Source organism: Halichoeres trimaculatus, unplaced genomic scaffold, assembly GCF_033239565.1.
Source record: "Halichoeres trimaculatus isolate MK-OKI-2021-1 unplaced genomic scaffold, fHalTri1.1 fHalTri1_scaffold_14, whole genome shotgun sequence".
Taxonomy (NCBI): domain Eukaryota; kingdom Metazoa; phylum Chordata; class Actinopteri; order Labriformes; family Labridae; genus Halichoeres; species Halichoeres trimaculatus.
The window spans coordinates 26,441,290-26,455,873 of record NW_027437192.1 but is presented as its reverse complement, the minus strand read 5'-3'; the positions used below and the strand labels follow the sequence as shown (position 1 = coordinate 26,455,873).

Sequence of the window (14,584 nt, the reverse complement as noted above, 5' to 3'; positions counted from 1 at the left end):
CCTTTACCTCGAATCTATCCACTGCACAGCCACTTTCTTCTCGTTCATCTCAACGTCATCTCTAAAGTGAACAGAGTTTCTGCATCGCAGGGACTCTTCACAGGTACCAGGGACAAAAATGTATCTGAAATATTTGTAGACGTGATTGATTTACCTCTATATAAATTCCAATATTAGCTCAAAACACACCTGAAAGCACTTAAAAAAAAGAAGTTTGTCTGTCTTGTCAAATCCCCAAAACTCAAAAATCTGAAACTCAGTACCCAAGACTAGTTGTTGCTTTAGATGCCTGTTTCTGTGTTTCTGGCTCTTCCTTTGTAGTTTCAACATTAGCTAGCTGCTTCGCTAACTCTTTTCCCTCCAAAATATTAAACTATTATTACCTTTATATCAGTGAAATATTTGCTGGTGTGTATGTAACCTTATACTGGCACAAGGCAAAAATGTTTTGGTTTTTTTTACCTCCAAAATCCTGCTGTCAGTTACTACAACCGTTTGAAACCACACAAATACACATACACGGTAATCCCAGACTCTGAACACCAGATTAGATTAGGTCAGTGTCTGTAATCCAATGAACTCTCACCTCTAACATGCCTAAAGCTATTAGAGCAGACACATCACACACACACACCCACACAGAGAAACACTTGTACTGCTGCCACATAGTTCTGCTCAAACACACCATATAAATATATATATTTCTGTTTAAAGAAGCAGATTTGTTGTTCAAACAGATCTTGGCCAGTCTGTTTTCCCACATGCTCCATACCCTCTGTGAGCAGATCTGCAATCTGCTCCTTTAATTATTTATATCATACTGACCTTCTGGAATCAAAACATTTTATTCTTAACTATATATTTACAGCTTTAGTCTTTAGCATCTACATCTATGGCTTATAGATGGAGCTATTTCTGTAACCCTCTGTAATCTCTCATCAACACAACTTTACATTGACGGCCTGTGTTAGTCTTTCACTTCTGGAGTCACTCCCCAAAGTTGTACGACCTCACTAGTAGGCTGTTAGAGGCCACTCTTCACACCGCCATGTAGGGCACATCTAGAGAGACCAAACTTGTTTACAAGCATCTGACTAGCAGGGAAGTATTGGTTAGTCTTTCTGAAATGTAATCTGCTGCTCTTTGTTGGTGTTAAGGGTTGTATTTCTGAGCTCTGCCTTAAGTTCACACTGACATCATGCATGCTTTAGGCTAAGACCAACTTCTCTGTTGCCGTTTATTTGACTTCATGTTTTTTAAGGCTTGCTCACAGTCTGACTGAAAAATCACAGCGTCTAGTCAGGCCAGACATCTGTGGGCTAGATTTTCCAACCACTTTTGCTTTAGACCCCAGTCTTTGAGGTCAAATGCTCCTTTTCTGCTCCTTGTCCATTTCCGTGGTAGAGGAAAATTTATTTTATTGGTATCAGTTATCACAATTGTATTTTCAATAGAAGCTTGTGGATGCTGCTGGTATATGGTCAAAACATGGCTTAAAGCAATGTGTTGTTTTTTCCATATTTGACAAACAAATATGAGGTTAAATGTTGGAATATCTTGGAAAAAGTTTCAAATTGTGAGGTTTAAGTGTGTTGGACTATTCCCAAGATACCACAGGCTGCCTCAAACGACTTGCTCAAATGTCACAAGAAAGGGGACACCAGATTTGCTCATATTGTGACATCATCACTTACAAATTTCACAGCACACTGACATATTCTTTGGTTCTGGGGATTATTTTACCCCATTTCTAAAAAAATTTGGGGAAGAGTTTATGTCTACAGCATAGGGCCATGTTTCAGAATTTGTCATTTAAATGCATGGCAACAGTAGAGGATGCTTCTGGAGTGTAGATCAGTGTCAAGCAGCTTTATAGCTATCAGAATGGAAACTAAAGCCTGAAATTGTGACCTGCTAAGGGACTGCAGATGTAAACTAGCTTTAAGCTAACTCTGGTATATTGCATCAAATGGTGACATTTATGTTGAATATTGTACATGGTCCCTCTATAAATAAATTAAATTAAAAAAAAAAAAATCATTAAGAAAAGACCATGACTCACCCTTTTTAACATTCTATGATGAATAATTAATTTCTACATTTCAAGGTTATATTTAAGGTTATAAAGGCATGAAAAGTATGCATTCGATGATGAGTTTATAGCTAATTATAAACAATTGTGTTTTTCTTTTTTTGGGGGTGGGTGGGGGTTCATTCTTTCAGCTTTAACTGCACTGTAAATGCTAACCCACCTAACACTAATTAGAAGGACTCACCAGCTAGCTAGCATATGTATTTTGGAATCTGAAAGATAGAAAATTCTATATTAATGGCCTATTGGAGGAGTGGGCCTCAAACATCAAGGTCTGCACATGCTGTATTCCAGGGGTGGCCAACCAGTCAGAGACCCAAAGCCAAAAAAATGACCGTGGTACTACAAAAATCCATGTCACACACGGTCTTACAAACACACTTCCTCTCACACATAAACAAAAAGACATAAAATGAAAATCAAAACATTTCCAATTTCCAAAGCGAGGTTTATTGTGTCTGTTAGTGTGTTGAAATTTGTACTAGAGCAGAGAAACTGAAACTTAAGTATCAATCTGTACACCCAAACACTAATCAACACTGATCCCAACATTGGCATCAGTATATCAATATTTTAGATTGATCGGCACACCACAGCTCATAACTTAATATATATTTTTATGAATGGATCGGAGAGCCACACACCAAAAGGCAAAGAGCCACAGGTTGGCCACCCCTGCTGTATTCTATGCTTCTGTACTAATTTGTCACTGTTAGTGTCTATTTTTTAGTTCCCTTTTCTATTATTATTTCAGTATCCTTTCTTAATTGTGTATATGAACTATTGTAGTAAATATTTCTGATCTGATTCAGATTCTGGGCAGTAACACATATACGCTGTGATGCCTGTCATACAACATACATTATCTCCTGGCTGTGTAAAATTTAACTATGTGGAAGCAAACAGTGAACCTGATGATAGATGCTAAAGTAGAAGTGCTGTGGAGTTTTAATTCACCTCATTGGTATAAAATGTATAGCTTTCTCCTTTTCTTGACTGTGATTGATTCAGCTGCTTCTAGTCTGAAAGTGGGACAGGTTCCAAGAGTTAAGTTACATTAGGTCATAGTTTCTGTCACACGCAGTAACAGGGTGATTTGTCGGGCAGATCTTTTGATGTTTCCTTCTGTTTTATCCAAAGTTATTCTCGATAAAACATGTAGCAGACTATGTATTAAGTTCTTATCTATCATGTATTTCTCTAACTATATATCAAACTGCAACAAAAGATTATTCAAAAGAAAAATCACATTCCTCCCACTGAAAGTGATCTCACAGACTGAGGGGGTGGGTTTGCGCTGCTTGCTGTCATCTGCCTTAAAAATTTAATGTACCAGCACCTGTTACTTGCACTGAGAGAGATTATGTGTTTACAGAGCTACTCATGGGAAAAAGAGGATTGATTTCCCCACTAACTGACACTTTCAGCATTTTCCCTGTTATACTGAGTGAACGACAGAATGACAGAAGGAAGTTGTTACTCAGAACATGATGGTCTGTGCCGCTAATGGTGTCCAAGTGCCTGTGTTGCTGGTCTTGTGACCATGTGTTCATTGACGTATTTGTGCTTCGTTTAATGGACGAATGCCTTTCTAAGTGAAACATCACATTTCAATGCCACAATAAAGGGAACAGAGCGAGCAGAAGAAGTGTTTTTATCCCCATGTTTGAACTTAATCTCTAGCCTTTTTAAAAAAAGCTTTTACTCAACCATACTCTTGCTCTTGGTTGAAGCTGTATGGCTCAATAAAAGGCTAAAATCTCATAATCATCATCTTTGCCTGCAGCTGGCTTTATTCATTATGTCTCTGTTGCACAACAGTGCAGTCACTTAGCAATACCTCATACTCTGCAGACATATACGAGTGAGTGAGTGAGGCCAATGGCTGACATGAAAGTACAGCAGGATCTCTACAGTGAAGGCAGGGAGAAGACGAGATGGAAGAGACAGAGACTGGGTCAGTAGAAATGGCAAACTGGGAAAGTGCTGGAGTCAGTGGATGTGAAAAGCGTCTGGGAGGGAGCCGTGACCTCCAACCACAAAGACTCCTGTACTGTGCACCACATGATGCCCCGGTGTCAAAAAGAGTCATTCTCAGCCTAAACTTCCTCACACTGGTCTATACAAACCAGCCGTTTCGATACTCTGTGCCATTTTTAACCTTAAATTTGCTTCTTTTTTTCTTATCAGATATAACTGAACCTCATCTTACTTTCAGATCATGGATAAAAAGTAACTCTGTGCGGTTAATATATTTTTTAGCATTCCTTTCATTATTTCCTGATAAGATTTGGAGAACTGACTGATTGACCTTTTCTCTAACACTACCAATGCTAAAATGTCATATGCCTAGATCATTCACACCTCCAACCAGCTGATACATTGTAAACAGGTTTCATTTTTGCAGCAATAGGCCAAGTTCTTATAACCTTTAGTTATAAGAATTGAAGCCTAACTATATAAAAAACACAGACAACTAAAATGAATGTGTTTACAGCCTGGGTTAAAAAAAAGGTTTGGGTCAGAAAAGTTTTTTTTTTCTTTTTTGGTTGCACATTTTGTATAACTTGACGATACTTGAGGTTAATCCACTTGATAGTTGATCCCATACAAGGGCATGGCTGCCTTGACTGGGGGGCACCCTCCACAGCTCATAATTACCCCACCTCTTCTTGGTATTTTCTTTTCACAGATTTACAATAATCATCTGGAGTCCCTTTCTGGAAATATCTGGACATGACTAATGCTGACTAATGTTACAAATAATTTAAGCAGAAGTATCAATAGATGTATTCAATTATATTATAATTTTTTGGATAACACTGTCTGCTTCATCAGGTCAACCAAAAGTTTCAATATCGCTCAATGTTTGACATAAAATTAATCCCTCCTGATGTGAGTTACAATAACACAAAATGATAATGGAATTAATATTGTTAGTTCCCTGACAGAGATTTGCCTCTTCTTTAGCAATCTTCATCAAGCCCACGAGTATTCTTTCTTAATACATACGGATAAGGGTATGCAAAACTTCCTCTTATAAAGAAATGTTTGTTGATAAGCCTGATAATGTCATTAATGGTGTTGAGTTTTTTTTTTTTTTTTTTTTGCAAAAAATATCAAATCATTATTTTAAGCTGTTGGCTCAATTGAAAAAAAAAACTGTGTACACTATCCATCAATCTTCTACCACTCATCATCAGGGTCGGAGGTGGCTTGAGCCTATCTTTGGGTGAGAGTTTGAGTACACCCTGGACAGGCTGCTGGTCAATCACAGGGCAGACACACAGAGGCAGACAACTTTTCACATGCACACTCACACCAATGGGCAATTTTGAATCACCAGTCAACCTAAAGAGTTCGTTTTCAACTGTGGGGGGAAGCCGTAGTACCTGAAAAAACCACACATACATGCAAACTCCACACAGAAAGACCCACCTTGCCTGGGCTGGGATTCAAACTGGTGACTTTGCTGCTGTGGGGCAAGAGTGCTAACCACTGCATCACTGTACAGCCCATATGTCCCAACCATAATCTTCAAATCTCTTTCATCAGGCTCCAAAACTTGATGAAGTACATGGCAAGATAGCTTTGAAAATGCCTTTAAAAAATTATGATTTTCTGCAGTTGGTGTTTTAAAATTCATATTCAACAGCTGTGAGGAAGACACAGCAGACTCTCAAGCCACTGAAATATCAATCTAGCAGTCAAAAACGGACAAAAGTTTGGGTTCATCACCCAACCCTTGGAAATAAAGTGGGTGTATCTTCATTGAATGAACTTTATTGACAAAAATTTTGTATTCTAAGCTATTGATGTTTTTTTTATTTAAAGTCATAACTGCTTAATAAGACAATCAAGTTACATAACGGGTTATGATGACGTTAAAAAAGGCCAGATACCATTTGTAGTTTATGTCTCTGGAAAACATCACCACCAATAACAACAGATGCAAAAGTTTCCAACTGGATGTGTCCCATCACAATCTATCTGTGCAAGAACCAAGCTGAATTTTTTGGTGCTACTGAAGAGTGTGTTGGCTTTTTCTCTATAATAATTAAAGCTTTGGGTTAACCATCAAGTAGTGAAGTAAAAGACAGCTTCTAAATAAAGGGGTTCAAAAAATGACAACAAACCCAGCCTTTAATAATTCAATTGCATTGATCTGTGATGCACCAACCCTCCGTTTACATCCGGCCCATAAACACAGGATGATAAAAGAAATCTGCTTTGTACAGCATTTGACTTTAGCATCTGCTCTGTGTCTGACTTGGCAGGTTTAAGCCTGCAGGAAACCTTTACTGTGGGACCTCAATCAGTCTCCATCTCCTGGATCAATATCCATTAGTCTCAGTCTGCATGTGTGTGTATGTGTCTGTGCAGACCTCATCCTGGGTGAATGGGTCTGAGTCATAAATGCATGCTCTGGATCAGATTTCTCTCCCTCCCTGGCTTGTCTGTTTCACTCTGCGTCTTGCACATACACACGTTCATTCAAACATACAGACCTACCTTGTGAACTCCCTTGAAACATTCATTCATGTTGACCCAGCATTGTGGTTAGCAGTTTTTTTTTCCTAACATGAATAATTTTCTGCACTGCTAATGAGTACTTTATGAAATCAACTCCAACTCAGCCTTCTCAGTCATAAATACAGCCAAATTTATGTTTGGAGTGGAATAACTTGATGACTGACAACCTGCCATAACAACACTCTCGTCTCAGAGGCCTTGGTATTAATTCCAGTCTGGGAGACAGTGAAGAGAGACAGGGTAAGCTCTTTTTTACAGAAGTTGTCATTTCACATCAGGACAGAGGCCTAACACGAAGCAACAAGAACGAGGGAAAAATCCGACAGCTGTAAATGAACTCTCAGACAGCAGGCAATCACACACAGAGAGGGGAAAAACAAAGAGGGAGGACAAGGGAGAGACAAAAGAGAGCAAATGCCGAAGGACAGAAAAAGAGATGAGAATGAAGCTGGGGATGGAGGGGGGAAAGCATAGCCTGTGGCAAGACACTCAAACTTGTGCATGTCACAACAAGATTCCCAGATCTGTGAAGAGGAAGTTCACGAGAAAAACAAAGAGGAGGGGAGCCTGAGTGTGACACTCAAGCCTTACAACTTCAGCTCATTGTAAAAAAACAGAAAGATACCTGTGGCATACTGGTTACACTCCTGGTTTCACTTTAACACACTCTGAGCATATTCTTCAGCTAGAATATTCTGCTGCTTAGAACCAAAATTACAGACCCATCTCCAGTTAAGGTGAGGGAAGGACCAAAGATTGTGCACAACATGAAACAGACAAGTTTCTCAGGACAGAGCTTTTCTTATTCCCTCATGTGCAGCAGATTGTTTGAATACACAAAATAAGTGATGGTGTGCTAAGTTATCACAATTAGCAAAAACCAAAGGTGGTAAATCACTACCTTGATGCACTCAGTGACAAATGTGCCAGAGGAACAGACATCATGTCAGCTGCTTCAAACAGAGAAAAATATAACAGTATCCACCAAGAAAACTTCAACACACCAGCAGCCCATATCCTATGATCAGAGCTTAACATTACTGGACAAGCTTTAATGACCTATCTCGTCACAACAAGACAGTTTTCAGTGTTGAGGTCGTTGAGCTTAGTACGATACATTAGGTACAGTTCACTTCCACAATTCCTGTAATACGACTTAAATATCAGCCCATAACTGCAGTCATCAAGAATGTAGCTTAAGCAACAATTTAAATACCAAATTGACATCCCTACTTTAAACATCTATTGGATTTCAAATCACTGCCAGACAGTGGTATAAAATTTTATTTCAGATATACTATCCTTCAAAAATAAAGACCCGGCTTTAGTTATATTTAACAATAACAATTTATCTTTTCAACAACACCGCCATAAAACAGCATAACTGGTTTAAGTGATATATTAGTCTATAAAAAGCTATAAACTGTCAATAAATGTATTACAAGTTAGCAACTGTCTGATCAAAAATGAAGTAGGCTGGCCTCTGGTGCACAATACTAACAAGCAATTGAAAGTGAGTTACAGAATGTCTTGTCACTCGCTCTAGGAGGCAAGCCACCAAATCAGCTGAATGGAGAAACAGAACATCCCTCTGTTCTCATTATCTCACTTAACACAAAACCACAGGAGCCAGAGGCTTGTTGTCAATGCTTGACATTCTTGTCCTTGTTTACACCCTTGTTACTGTATTTCAAAATCTCAGATCTCCACAATGCTTCACATGACGTTTTGATAGAACAGCCTGTGATTCACACATAGTACTATTATTGTATGCTACATGTTAATATGTTAGCACCACAAATTGTGAGCATATCACAAAGAGATATTACCACTCAACCACAGCAGATGATGATACGAACTGTTGGTTCATGAGGAAACTTGCTTTAAAACAAGTGAGCAGTAAGCTGGCACAGTCAGTGGAGTTAGTGATGGCACCAGCAGACATGACATCAGACACTACATCTCATAGTGCAGCCAATGAGCCACAGAACCTGCCCATGACAAAGACAAAAATATAAACAGAAATTCCATCATGGATCCTAATTTCAACTTTGCCCCATAAAACACACACACGACTTATTGTTGTTTTTTTTATCTTTGTCATATGAATATCTTAACTGTTAGCATGGAAATGAATAACAAATGAGTCATCATTACACATGGTCCTCAATGTGAAATGTCTGGTGAGTGAAATAAAACTCAACACACATATTCATTTAACCCTTTCAACCCCTGAACTTCACAGTTTATGAGTCTTTGTTGCAGCCTGAAATCACTGTAGGCCCGCGTTCAGACTTCACAGTTCTTGCTGATTAATTACCCAGCCTACATGGCTAATGTCAAAATTTACACCAACCGAAAAGACAGCCACTGACCAAGAACAAAAGTATACGTGTGTTTGCAATTAAGCAATCCGTGTCACTGGTTTTACGGTCGTCTATCTCAAACAACAGAAAGTGAGACTGATAACAGGCGAGCCTTTTAGCCTGGATAGCTGTTACACTGTTAGCACATCCTGCACAGTGCACACCCAGCCAGTATGTGCCACGCCATGTATTGTTTACATTGCTAGCATAGCTGTGCTGTTATTTTACAACACGGAAAAAATAAACTGATGTTGACGAGACGATAAGTTTCGAACAGAAGCATAATATGCATTCGAGTAGTTAATACACCAAAACCTATTCAAGCACACGCCTGCTTAGTCAACTCACTGGGAAGCTATCGATGCTAACCTAGCGATGCTAATGTTAGCAGACAGTATTCACTAAATCTGAATCAGGAGCTCACATGCTAACATCTTATGATACTAACGAGGAACTTAACACAGTGACCTATAATCAGACAGCCCGACCTGCTTCAACAAACAACTGAAAGTTTAGTAGATTTAGTAAGAACTACTAAAAAAATACGATATTTTAAAACTGTTATAAAAAACTGCTTTGATTCAATTTGGTTATTTGAAGCTGGAGTGAGAACACATTTGCGGTACGTGTTCCCTTTGTCACAATGTTTATAAGGTTAAACCTACTTTCCATGTATTAAAAACACAGCAAGACAATGCTCTTGGTGATTTAAAGATATGTCCCGGTGAGGATAAAATATGTATTTTCAGAAATACACAGAAACCTGACAATCCAAGTCTACGGAGTCCGGGTACGCCTGTCCGATAATGGAACTTGGTTGTTTAGCACTCGAGCTTACAATGCCAGGCTACACAATCCGGATAGTCTGAGCTGAATGTAGGGGAAATAACTGCATTAAGAAATCCCCATTTTTTACTACAGTTCTATAATCGTTTTGGCCAATGTAATTTGATTTGCCCAGCATTAATGAAGTGCATCTGCTTAAGCTTTCTGTCAGTCTGAACCATCAACACAAACGGGAACAACGTCCCTGGGTCCAGAGGGGAGCAGCTTTCATGTAGCTCAAACCGACCTCTCTTACTTAGTTATGGGCTTACCGGTCTTGAAGTACGCCGCTATGTCGCCAGCGTCCTTCGTTGTCTCCTCCGCTCCTTCCCCGGAGCTCATGGCTGCCACAACCTGGACCTAGTGCTCAATATCCTCTTCGTCGATCCCCCCAAAATTGAGAAAAGATGGCACAAAATCCCTCCTGTCCCCAAATCAGCGTCATTAAAGACACACGGACGGTTAAAGCTTCTCGTAGACGCTAGCTGTGCCATCTGCAGACCTCCATCTTAGGGTAACGTAATTGGAAACGATCAGCCGGGGGCACCGGGTTCCTCCTCGGAGTGGAGCCGAGGGTAGAGTAGCTGTAGCGGGGAGGAGGGGCGGGAGGGGCCGGGTCGCTGCTCGGTGAATCTCCGTAAGCTTTCGGAAATGAGCAGACGGTGGGTCATCAAGGAACGACGGCAGGCTCCGTGTGTGTGTGTGTGTGTGTGTGTGTGTGTGTGTGTGTGTGTGTGTGTGTGTGTGTGTGTGTGTGTGTGTGTGTGACTAAAAGTGAAACAAATTAAGTCATGTTCACCAAGATTTAACGAAAAGTACGCGTAAGCCAGAAGAAGACTTTTAATCGGTGTTCATAGACATACTACCAAAATATCCAAATATTTTGTAAAAATCAGACCATATCCCAATCGTGCAGCGTGCTGTCAATAAAGGGGAGACGTGGAATTGGGATGTTTAACAGGTTATACTTAATGTGTGCAGTTTTCAAACATATTTCTTTTAAACGAGGAAAGTAATTAGTCACAAATAAAGTGAGGAGTAGATGTGTTATGTCCACCGGATACAATCTAAACAGAGACGATCAGCTGTTTTGATTGAGGTCCTAACCTTTGTGATCTGAGCTGTATCACGAGCACCATCTGCTGGTTGAAAAAACAAACTAAGGATACTGTACAAAAAGTGTCTATTTGTAACCGACAACTGAATTATCAACTATTATTGATCGATGAAAACATTTTCTGTGCCTGATTTGACATTAGCGCACCATGACGGACATGTAAATGAAGCTCAGAATAAATAAATACATACATTTTTAAACTAACGGTAAAGTAAATGTAATATGAAAAGAGACTTTACACTTTATTCCAGAGCTATATGTATATACTCAGACCTCTTCCAGACCTTATCTGAACATCCAGTTTGAAAGTCTTCTGGACCTCATCCGAACATCCGGTTCATGCTTCATCCGCACCTCATCTGAATGTCCAGATCTTAACCTGATCCTGACCTCATCCAGACTTCTGGTTGAAACCTGGCCAGGACCTCATTAGGATGTCTGGTTTGAACTTGATCCTGACCACACCTCACTGAATGTCCAATTTGCACCTGATCCAGACCTCATCTGAGCATATGATTCAAAACCTCATCAGACCCTCATCTTAGCCTCATCGAAACCCCATCTGAGCGTCTGGTTTGTACCTGATCTGGACCTCATCTGAATGTCCTGTTTGAACCCGATCCAGACCTCATCTGATAGTCTGGTTGGAACCTAATCCGGGCTGTACTGGGGTGTAAAATAACCTTGACCTTTGATGCAGTCATAGAGCCAATCACTGCAGATCTACCTCTCTGATTTAGAATCACATTTTTGTTTAACTGCAGAAGATCGGAAGAGGCATCAACCTTTTGTAAATTTCTGAGTGCAAGTCTGTCCCTGTAAACCCAATATGCAATATTTGGAACAATATGAAATAAATAATACAGAGAATAGAACAAATGGAGCCTACACATTTCTTTATTTGCACCACAGGCTCAAATGTAGTTTTTGGTCCTAAACTCACCAGGCTAAGACATAAAAATATGTGCGCATACAAGGTTAAAGAATCGAGGGATGTGTCGGTCAGACATCACAATCAGTCTTTAAAACTCTCAAACACATATATGTGTACACAGCACACAAAGAATTCAATGGTCAGATTATTGACCGGGTCAAATACAACTTCTTTAAAACAAAAACTGGTGAACAAAAACACAAACACTGAAAAAAAAATCAGACAGGCCTTTTTCTATATGAGACTGATTAGAATAGATAAGAATGGCTAGCATCAGCCTTATTGGAATTAAGACCTCAAATGCAAAATGCATGATTTTTTTTTTTTTTTTTTTCTGTTTGAAGTGTTTTGTCAGGAATTTTTAACATAAAGACTGGTGTATTACTGGTCATGTCCAGCAGAGGGGAGGCTGACCCTTGCAATAATTTTTCATTCACAGAGGAAAATAATGCTTGGTGGTTAGGGGAAAAAAAAGAGATCAATATTACCCCCCTTTCCAAATATAGGTTTCAACAGAATGCATACATCACTGCTTCACACAAAGACATCCAGAGAGTCGCAATCTGTACTGATGCAGGGGTAGTGTAGACTCTTTCCTCTACATATTGTCTTGTTGTTTAAGGTGAAGCATCTTGAACAGTTTTAATTTAACTTAAAATTCCCAAATGTAGACATTAGCATTCAGGTTAGAGGGCAACGAGTCAACGACTATCGTTATTTTTGATTCAAACTTTGTTGAAATCTAATTGGTTCACAGTAAAGCATGATATTACTTTTGCCACCCATTAACTTTTGAAAACCTCAGTAGAAAAAGAAATAATTTTTCAGCTCTGTTTTTTTAGTTTTGGTTGGTTTAGTTTTGTTACATTTGATATAACAAGGTCACATGGTATGCTTCCATTAGGGTTGCATTGATAAAACGTCATTTATGCTGTGGAAATATATAGTTGAGAACAAGGCTCAGTATCAAAGGAACCTTTCTTTAATAACTTTGGACCACAGAAAAGCTGACCTCTGCTTTCAGGTGGTTTTATTCCCACAGTGACACCTGCCAAATAGCAATATATCTCTTTAAATGTCAGCTGTAATTACTTCTGTGCCTTGAGACAACCTCTAAAATGAAAGCAAGCATGTGGTGATAATGCTAGTCTCCGCACTCTGGCTGTCTGTGTTTTTCTCATGTATCTCCACTGTCCTCTTTGTCGTTGTCGTTAAAAAACATAAAAAATAAAAAAAATAAAAACTTTTTTAATGGGCTGCAAAGTTGCAAAACTGCTGGCAGATTCAGTAAAATCTGAGCCTCTTAAGTCTCAGTCAGATTCAATGTAATTGTTGAGTCTCTCTATATGTATGTGTGTGTGTGTGTGTGTGTGTGTGTGTGTGTGTGTGTGTGTGTGTGTGTGTGTGTGTGTGTGTGTGTGTGGACCACCAGTCCCAGGACTCCCACCCGCTGTTATTGTTCTCTCCTTCCACATAATTATGACAAAGCAGCAGGAGCCGGCCAATGGGAGGAGACCACTTACTGTGCCATAAATTGGTACAGACCTGATAAACACACACATCCACAAATAAGGTGTGTGCCACTATGCTGCAGCTGTAATCTTTAAGTTAGAGTACGTCAGTATTAACTAAACCAGACCACACTAATAATGTAGCAGTCCTTCCTAATGGAGCACTTGCTTTGGATAAGAGACATGCACTGTGTGATTTAAACAATGCGCATGTGATAAGAAGGAGGGCAATGCAATCAAGGGGCTTTATTCTGACTTCAGTGCTTTAAGAGGAGATTAGATTTCCTGGGAAAGATTGGACACAGTTAAACATCAGCGGTAAAGTGCAGAGCTTTAGATGTGGGGATTGTCTAATAACAACAAACCGTTAGCAAATATATTTTTAAAAAATGATCAGGAGTTCTTTTTTTCGAATTGCCTCCTGGAGACAAATAAAGTGTCACAAAAATTTGATTCACAGATCTACCCCCTATTTTCCATTTTGTTTGTTTTTTTCATTCAGAAAATTTATGTCTGGGGAAAAAAAAGTGTTTTTATTTTGTGTTTTCTCTTTTGGTTTTCTATTCTCTTGTCAGGCAAGAAGTACACAGACTCCCGAACAATTACAATGGGACTTCTATTTCTCTCTTTTGGATTTGGTTACGCCAAGCTAGACTTACTGTCACCTTCATACAGCTTAAATCATTTATTAAAAACAGCACAACATTGATATCAATCTCCTAATACAACTCTCTTAAAGGAAAAAAAAGTTCTCATAAAGACAGTCTTATGAAAATAAACATATCTTTGAGTGGTTTTTATTGCGAGATTGCCATGTTTACCCTAAGGCACATCATTTGTATCTGCACACACTGCTGAGGGTTATTCATACTTATATAAAGCCACATATTCACACAGCGCTTGAGGCGAAGTCTGCCCAGTGTTATAAATTGATTCTGCATCCTGAGTTATGGAGCAGATGCAGCGAGAGACCTCTGAAGGACCTTGAAGAGACAAGTGTTGCATAAATAAAGATACTGGTGGAACTGAGCATGCTATCACTGTTGACTTTCAAACAAAACTTGAAGCAGGTATTCAGTGTATCAGCAAGTAAAAATGTTAGGGGGATTTTCTTCTAACCTCAGCCAACTCTGACCATTACATTAATAAAAATAAACATTAAACATATAAACTGATTGAGCTGCTTAAGAACATCTTTAAAAAGCA

At 39.1% G+C, this 14,584-nt stretch overlaps 1 protein-coding gene across 4 annotated transcripts in view; it reads right to left on the bottom strand.

The window, feature by feature from the left end:
• LOC141802757 (triple functional domain protein) overlaps positions 1 to 10,450 on the bottom strand; it is a 93,026-nt gene extending 82,576 nt beyond the window's left edge. For 3 of the 4 annotated variants that reach the window (XM_074686476.1, XM_074686474.1, XM_074686473.1), the window contains exon 1: positions 10,089 to 10,449. In XM_074686476.1, the coding sequence (XP_074542577.1) occupies positions 10,089 to 10,158 (70 nt within the window). In that variant the 5' untranslated portion in view covers positions 10,159 to 10,449. Of the gene's footprint in view, positions 1 to 10,088 lie in introns of all 4 variants that reach the window. The other variant, XM_074686477.1, reaches the window with a different exon arrangement.
• Between the last annotated feature and the right edge of the window lie 4,134 nt (positions 10,451 to 14,584).